We start from the raw sequence: 9,181 nt of genomic DNA, 5'->3' as shown, positions 1-9,181 counted from the left end.
TTTTTTTTTTTTTTTTTTTTTTTTTTATGAGAATAGTTGTCAACGATTCTCATCGGTTACTTGGTTGGATCCCCTAGCTCTCTCCTCCATACTGGGAGGACGGCACAGCAATCAGTGGGTGGGTACAATAGCCAGCTGGCTATTGCACCCGCCCACTACCTGCTGTATTTAAATTCAGCTGCCGTCTGCAGAATCTTGCTACTGGCAGCTGTCATTCCCCGTCTGAAGCTATTCAAGCGCCATGTGCTTGCAATACGATTATAAAAGGTGGGAAAAACGTTTTCGGCCTGACAAATTCTGCTGCATGAGGTGCTTTGCAATGCCATTCATTTCAATGGCACCCCAAACGCATCTCCCACAATGCGATTGCCGGAATCTGGAACGCATGGTTACGCAATGGTGTGCGTTCCAGTGCATCTGCACAAAATTGTACATGCAGTTTTATTCTGAAGTAAACTTTGTAACACTCCATTTGTCTATTTCATTTAAAATTAAGGATGGTATTTTTTTTTTATCCCATTTAATTGAAAAAAATAATTGGCCAACTACTCGATTCATGAAAATAATCCTTAGTTGCAGCCCTATTATGAATAGCAAGCTAAACAATTAGAGGAAATGGAAAGTGATTTATATTCATAGCATCTTGATTCTAGCTCCCTTCATTCTTGGTTAGACTACAAAGTGACAGCCACCGCTTGAATGGTTGCAAGGGGCATCACCCCACTGTTTTTCCTAACTTTATAGAATTGAATACATGGCTAATCGCTTATGCCATATAATGCACTTTGTGGTGTTTTGGCCAGTGTTCCTTTGTTTTTGGCATGGTACTCCTAAGGGAACCTCTTCTATAATTGTCAAATTCTGCCATTATCTTCAAGTAATATAGAAGCTTTTAGCATTTCGCTATAATCCTACTATGCTGTACAAAGATTTATTTTTCCATTTCTTTGCAGGTGTCATTCCTCACATTCACAAGTCTCTGATTGGAAAGAAAGAACAACAAAGAACTGTATAAGTCATTCTGCACCCAACATGGACACTGACCTCACCATTAAACGTTTGTTTGCTGCTTATCCGTGTTACAATACCCAGGTCTCTGGAACTGGATTGTGGCACATTTATAAGTTTTGGCTTCCAAGAAGCCTGTCTTGAATGAACACTAATGCTAGTTTTAACTTTTTTTTTTTTAATTCAGAAGCTGCTTAATCTTTTGTATGGCTTGAAAAAATTGATTCCATTACTTGACATTAAATAAACGGTTTCTTTGCGACTCAAGATTGACTGACTGTTAAAATGTGGATGGCTATCAGTTAATGAGAAACGTAAGGCTTTCACTTTATCATTCCCAAATGCACTGTAATAAAGCTGAATTACTCATGCTAGAGGTTTACATGAGCTTTACATTTAAAGCTCTATAGACTTGCTAACAGGAAGTGTATGGATTCTCATGGAATTCTCTGCAGATTGCCTTCTTTTAAATTCTCTCCTGGTAATTCAGTCTCGAATGCATGCTACATGTGAAATCATTGCTCAGACAGATTATGGATCAAATAGATGTCTTTATATACTAAAAACATGCTTACAAAGCCAGCTGAAATGAAGAAAACTGGCTGTATAGAGGTGGGTTTTTTTTTTTCCTTTTATGACTATGGGGTCAATTCACAAAGCTTATTTTCTTCATTTCGGCCGTTATTTCATTGATATCTCGTGTTATATAGTTGCAGTGTAAAGGTAGTCAATTCACAAAACTCAATAACGCTTCTTATTTTTAAGAAGTGGTAAATTAGCTATTCAGATGTTTTAACTATTCAGGCGTTATTGTAACAACTGGAGTGATAAAATATGCTTGAAATGCAATTCACAAAAGGAAAAGGTCCTTTTAATCACTCGTTATTGAGACGTAGATTTATCACCTCCTTCAGGGTGGCGTCATGACAGATTTCAGGCGTTATCTGATGCTTGCTGCACTGAGATGACGTGAGGTAGATAGAAATTGAACCTTTTTTTTTTCTTCATTTTTACATGGCTTAATGCTTTTGCGTACAGAAGAAGGCGGCATGTAGTTGTCATTTCTAGTTTTTATCCTTCTAGATGATTTTTTGCAGTTAGAGGTTAGTGGCAAATCTCACATGACACGAAAAATCATGTCCCTGTACACCCTTCAGTGAGGTTGTAGAGCAAGTGGATTGTTCCATGCAACATATTTAATATCAAGACAGGCTTTATAGCTGGTAAGGAGAATTGCTTGCCCTCCCTACACTGTCTGATTGTCAACAGATGTAGATCTAAATAAATGTAATGTTTCATGTATTCATTCCGTTCAGAAATTTTTATTCTATGATATCTTCTCAATAAAATTTAAAATTAGTATGCATGTGGCAAATATGAAATATATACCTTCCTTATAGGTGGAATCCTTTTGTGTGGTGAAAGTAACAGTCATTTAGGCATCTGCTCCACCCCTTCTGCTACCAAAATGCACTGCAAAAGTGTTAAAATAACACCCAAAACGTTATTTTATCACAGTAATAGATAAAATAAAGTCTGTGATGTTAAAATAACACTTGCTTAAGGAACGTTAAACTGCGTGTGCATTCATGATTCCGGCTTTTGTGAATTGCATGTTTCAGCCAGTAAAAAAAGAGTGGTAAAATAAGGATAGCTACATTAACTTCTACTCTACCGGGAAAAAAAGCAATGTGCCGGGATCAGCACACGTGCACCGTTTTGGGGCAACGCACACCAGCTGCTGTCCGATTAGCGCAGCTGCAGAATAAGATGAAGCTACATACTCTGTTGCTCCAGGTTGGCGGTGTTATGTCTCCACGATCTCTGGTGGGCTGTGCGTGGTCTCGGATGGGCTCTGCGGGGTCTCAGGAGGACTGCGTGGGCTTTCGGGTGCGCTGTGCGGTCTCGAGGGCTGTGTCGGATCTCTGGCAGGCTGTGCGGGGTCTGGAGGGTATTGCAGACGGCGGGGTTCCCCTGGAAGGAGGAGATGTGCGACCGGCGCTGTAAACCTGTACCGCAGTTCACAGGAAGGTTGCTGAGGTCCCCAGCAAGCATGGGACCTCAGGCAGCCACTTCGGTTTAAAAAAATGAAAGCACCAATATCTGTGTATCCCTATCGAGCAGGTATAGTTCCTTGCGGCCGCAAATGGAGAGCTGTGCGTGGCTGCAAGGAACTTAGGAAAACTTCCCCTCTATGTTGTGACACAAGTTGTGGGTCCTCGTTGTGACAGTGGGCTTTGGGCAATTGCCCATTGGATAAAGCAACCCTAGTGTTAAGTATTTTCTTTGATCTCAGGTGATTGAACAAAGCTGCAGTGGAGTGAAGTAAAGATTAGTATTTTATGCTGGACTCCTCCCTTGATGACCATAGGCCCTTGATGCCTAGATGCTCATAGCAAGTTTGGCAGCAGAATTATGGATCTGTTAACTTCAAAACGCCTAGAACTAGAATAATTTTTTTTTCTCATTCATTTGAGGGCCACATGAATTCAGGACTGTTGGATTATACTGCTGCCTACATGAGGATTTGGACACTGGCAAGCATAAAATTGTAGCCAGCCAGGTATAATCCTTCCCACTCCCAGCATGCCTATGTTTTTTTTGCTAGTGTACTAGGAGATTGGAAGTTTTTTTTTTTGGCGCGGTCCACCCCTCTTTTTGCTCGCTAATAACTTTAGTAGGAGTCAAGATTCCTGCTACAAAGCTGCTTGAGCTGGCCTCTATATGCAGTCATAAGGATCAACCTTTCCTTAGCTTGACATTTCCAGATCCCAGTGGACTATATATACAGGACTAGCCTGAAATGTGACCTTCAGGCCCTGGGGTCTTCATTGTTGCACTTTCCAGAGCAGAGTGTACTGATTAAGTTAGCCATGGAGCACTCTTTAGGTCCAGAGCTGTGGCACAGTCCCAGGTGTGACCTTGCCTCTAAAGACTTGCTCTGAGTGCCTACCAAGCACCTAAAGCAACCTTGTTACTAGGACCATTGGTACTAGGGATGTTCAGATACCAAGTACCGTACTCGGTACAAGTACATGCACAGATACTTTTCCAGCTCCAAGACTAGACAAGAGAAAAATTCAAAAGTTAGGAGGCAGCTGTCATTTTTAAGGAGCATACAGAGCTCCTGGGATTTGTACATCCCTGTTGTAATGCATGTTTTTTAAAAAAAAATAACCATATATGAAGTGATGCACCGATACCATTTTTGCAAGTACAAGTACTGATACTTGTCCAAGTACTCACAGAGTGTCATGTTTAGTGTCATGTGACAGTTTTTCTAAAACAATACAGACTAATGATTTCAGGACAGTGGTGGAGCGCCAGGGCCCAGTCACAGCTGCAACCGCTGCAACCCTGGTAGTTCTTGTGAAAATGCCAAGTATCTGCACTGGTATCTTAAACATCCCGAATTGGTACCTTTTTTAAAATTACTGCTTTCATGGGTGTTCTCTGTGGAAAGAGGAAATTCTGAGGGAGCGAATACAGACTTTGTACTGGGTGGAGTGTTGCCTGCACTCTTTCCTGCCATTCATTATTGAGAAACACCTTCCTGCTACTGCTCCTGAATTGCAGGTGACATGTGGAGCTCACCTATGTTGATCTCTGCTGCCCTCTTTCTATAACCTGACTCTACCTCCGCTGCCTATCATCTGGGTTTGGGAGTATCTAAGGCCAAGCCTTATACCCTGAGCAAAATTGCATTCTGCTCAGCAGTGCAACATGCCCAATTGTAGACATATGGGGACCACCGGTGGTCTAGGTGCTGCCTGCAGTGTACCCCCTGAGGTGCCTGACCTTTAATGATCTAGAAATGTTGCCTTTTGCTAGAGTCTATTCCATCATCAGTCTTCCTGTACTTTTTGCCAAGATTCTATCCCAAGAGGGTTTCACTGCAAGTGCGCTTCAATAAATCCTTATCTGATCTTGCCATGGCTCTAGCAGCCTCTGAGTCTTCAACTGCCGATACTTTGATACCGAGTATCTTCAGCCTTTAAAGGGTGAACCTACACCAGAGGAATCGTCTTCTGCAATCACTCAAAAAATCGTATGATAATCGGCAGGTGTATGTGCAGTGTGCGACCGCATCTACTGTACCTTCGCCCGACTTGTCTTCCTAGCACGCTGGAAAACCTGCCAAAAATCGTACACTTTTCGGTGGGTTTGGTAGCGTGCTTGGAAGATGAAAGCCGCATGGTCCGTTGTGCGCAAGCGCACACTGCCCACTCAGCATTGCAATCATCGGCAAGCCCTCCCCTCAGCTGGGTGGGCTTGCGATGATCGCAAGTACGATCTGCCTGTCCAAGATGGGCAGGTTGTACGAAATGTTAATGACCTTACAACCATCGCACAACGAAAGTCGTGCGATGGTTGTAAGGTGTATGGCCAGCTTAAGACTTAAGACCTTCCCATTGCATCTTCTATTCTTATTCATTCTTTCTTTATGGAGAATGGAAAAAACCCTGAAAGATTGTTTGTCCCTCCCAAACATATATCAGCCTTATACCCCTTTAAGGAGGATTTTGTTAAAAAGTGACTCCATTCTTTATTAATTTGGTTCTCTTGACACTACAAAAACCACCTATCTACAGTATATTCCCCATTACACTTTCACTCACAAGGTTGCGTTTCTTCTTATCCCTTCTGCGAGGCTAGTGTCTGAGCTGGTGGTTTTATTCCATAAACAATCCTTTACAGTCTTTTCACAAGGACAAGGTGGTATTGCAGACCAGAACTTCCTACCTATGGTATTTTTGGCCCTTCACTGTTAAGCAGGTCATTGTTCCTCCCATCTCGCTGTGCATCTCCAGTTCATCAGAAGACCTTGCTCAGTTTCTTGGATGCAATTTGCGTTGTGTGAGTTTACCACAGCCACTGCTTCTAACAGAAAGTCTGACTCTGTCATTTCTGATAGTCTCGATAAGGGTGAAGCTGCTTCTTATGGTCCTAATGATTGGGTTCCCCCCTTTCTTTGAGTTCACTAAGGTCCCACCGCTCTGTGTCTATGATCATTCTCTTGGTAATGCTTTTCCAAAAAACTGAGGCATGTCAGGAGCCGCCCAGTGTGTTGGCAGGCAGTCTTGGGATCGTCTGACAGTTGAAAAGAATCGGAGGTTCTTCAGGGTGTCAGGCGACCAAAAGAATGATGTGAATGATGGTAGTGAGGGCAGGGGGATTAAAGGAGCAACGCGTTTCGAGGCATACCTCTTTTGCAAGCTCTACAAAAAGCAATGTTAGTCGGCGGTCCAGTGCGATCTGCAAAAATGCTGCAAGCACTATTTTTGCAGATTGCACTAGACTGAAATGCAGGCACTAATGTGCTTGCGTTCCAGGTGCGGGGGGCATGGCTGCAGTGCCATTGACTTCAATACAACCCCACGCCCCTTCCCGACCCTGAACGCAGGGAGTCAGCCGGCTTGCATTCCAGTGCGTTCTAGAGGCACCGGCGTCCTGTTTTCCCGCGGTGCCCGTGTGGCCGACGTTGCACACGGGGAGAGGTGTCCTGCCCCTTTCCGTCTGCAGCGTCTAACACATTCAGCTGGCAGCCACACAAACACCGCGGGAGCATAGATGTAGCCAGCTCCTTTTGCGCCCTCGAGGCAAGAAAAAAACCGTGCCCCCCAACAGGTGTGTGACATCACCCTGCCTCCAGGATTTTTTTAAAAAAAATATTTTTACTGTTGGAGGGGTTTCGGGGGAAATATTAGGGGTCTAAACAGCCCCCTGATATTTTCCTTTTAAAATAGAAAAAGAAACTGAGGACACAGAGTCCTCAATCTCTTTTTCTGCAGCCTCTGTTCTAAATGAATGGAAAGCACAGAGGCTTCCCATTCATTCAGAAACTATTTACTATCAAGCAGTTTCTGAATGGGGAGGAGCCTCTGTAGTGAGTGCTACTCCCCATTGAGAAACTCATGAATGAACAGGAAGTGATGTAAATCACATCCTGTTCATTCATAACTGGGGACACATAGTACTATGTGTCCCCAGTTATTTACAAACACTGGAGTGATCAGCTGATCGCTTGTGTTTGTTCTGCACAGAGGATCGGAACATATCACTGATACCGTGTTTCCCGGAAAATAAGACACTGTCTTATATTTTTTTTGGCTCAAAAAACACACTAGGTCTTATTTTCGGGATAGGTCTTATTTTTTTTTTTTCATGTACAACAATCCACACTTATTCATGTACAACAATCCACACTTATTCATGTACAACAGTCTACATGCATTCATGTACAAAAATATGGTGATCAGGGGTGCCGTACCTTTCCAAGAGCAATTTGCTAACCAATCGCTGGCCAGAATGAGCGAAGCGCGCTTTCACTATCATTCCTCACAGGCGGAGTGCATTTGGTATCACTCCGCCTGTGACAGGAGGCGGCGCTTTAGAGTAGTGCTCCCCAACCTTTTTATCGCCGCGGATCGGTCAACGGTTTGATAATTTTACCGCGGCCTGCTGAGCGGGGGGCGTCGATTGTTTATATTTTAGATTGTTTTGATTTAATAATTTTAATTTAATTGTATTTAAACATGCCTTCAAAATAAAATATAGTTACACCAAAAAATTAACTCACTGGTGTGTGGGAATCACCTGTCCCGATAAATCCATATTTCAAGTAGGACTCATGGTATTGTCTGTTAAAAGTTACATGTTTCTTTGATGTTGAAGGCCCTTCTTCTGTCTCTTCACTGGGCCTTTTCTTTTTCCCAAGGAAACTTTCTAACGACGTCTGTTTCGTACTAATTTTTGCTCATTTGTGGGTTAAATTTGAGCAAACACAATATACACGTACACCAAGCACTGTTAAACATGAGAAAGTACCGGTGAACAGAGAGAAGAGCGATACACACCTTCTCTTTACCAAAGCTACAACGCCACTGCCGCTTGCAGCCGCTCAGCTCCAGACGTCACCTAAAACCGCCCCGATATCACGATATTTTGCGCATGCGCGGTATTGGTGCGGCTTTAGGTGACGTCTCTCAGCTCCCGGTTAACCTCTCGTCCTGGAAAGTCGGACAAACCCGAGAGAAATACACCACAGTAAATAAAATGGAAATAATTTAATGTTCCTTGGGCGGCCCGGTACCATTTGATCCACGGACCGGTACCGGTCCGCGGCTCAGGGGTTGGGGACCACTGCTATAGAGGAAGCGTCGGCTTATGTGGCTCTGCCACCCTACGGTGCCGCCTCGCTCCCTCTAGCGCCGGCTTCGTTGGCACCGCTGATTCTTTCCTGCCTCTACCGCGACTCTTCAAGTTCCCCCTTATGGCTCCACCGGCCCTGGGAATGGTCACAACTAGGTCTTATTTTCGGGGTAGGTCTTATATTTTAGCAATTCCCAATAATAGTACTAGGTCTTATTTTCAGGGTAGGTCTTTTTTTTTTCCGGGGAAACAGGGTATGTACCGATCCCCCGCCGCTCGGTGCGGGTCAAGGGTGGCAGGCTAGACGTTCTCTCTGCCCGTCTCTCTCTTAAGCGCCGGTCCACGTCGATGGACCTTATCATGAGGACCTTATCATGAGTGCCAGTTCAGCCCTTGCGAGCTCATCTTTGAGGTTTTCAGAAAGGCCCAGACGGAACTGGTTTCTCAGGGATATGTCATTCCATTCAGAATCCCGAGCCCAGCGTTTGAATTGAGAGATGTAATCTTCTACAGGTCTGGTGCCTTGTCTCAAACTGCGTAGTGTGGCCTCCGCTGTGAGCTGCTTGCTTGAGTCCTCATACAGGAGAGCCATAGCGTGCAAGAATTCCGGAAGGGAATCGAGGATGGGATCTTCGGTTTCAAGATAGGTGTTAGCCCAGGCCCTAGGTTCCCCACGCAAGTAGGAAATAAGTGACCGGACTTTAACTGCGTCATTAGGGTAAGTACGAGGTTTAAGATCAAACATAAGTTGACACGCACTTACGAACTCACGGAAGTGTCTCCTGTCTCCAGTGAATAATTCAGGCGGGGAGACCTTGGGCTCTGGACCCTCTCTGGGATCGGGGTGGTTGTTGACATGACCCACCACGTAATTACGCAATCTCTGATTCTCCTCCTGTAGATCGGTGACTCTAGTGGTAAGGGCCTCCATGCGTTGTGTGAGGTTTGCGAAGTGGCCGGCAAGTTCCGCTGGATCCATTTTTTGAAGGTTCTCTCGTTATGTCAAGGCTGGACCAGTGAT

General features: G+C 44.3%; 1 protein-coding gene across 1 annotated transcript in view; it reads left to right on the top strand.

Moving 5' to 3' along the window:
* Positions 1–1,052, top strand: part of LOC108793355 (histone H2A.Z-like) — a 7,685-nt gene extending 6,633 nt beyond the window's left edge. The window contains exon 5 of the mRNA XM_018564274.1: positions 954–1,052. Within this exon, the coding sequence (XP_018419776.1) occupies positions 954–1,015 (62 nt within the window). The 3' untranslated portion in view covers positions 1,016–1,052. The remainder of the gene's footprint in view (positions 1–953) is intronic.
* The last annotated feature ends 8,129 nt before the right edge of the window (positions 1,053–9,181 follow it).

This window comes from Nanorana parkeri, unplaced genomic scaffold, assembly GCF_000935625.1.
Source record: "Nanorana parkeri isolate BGI_ZX_2015 unplaced genomic scaffold, ASM93562v1 scaffold742, whole genome shotgun sequence".
Classification (NCBI taxonomy): Eukaryota; Metazoa; Chordata; class Amphibia; order Anura; family Dicroglossidae; genus Nanorana; species Nanorana parkeri.
The sequence above is the reverse complement of the archived record's forward strand: the minus strand, read 5'-3'. Positions and strand labels throughout refer to the sequence as shown.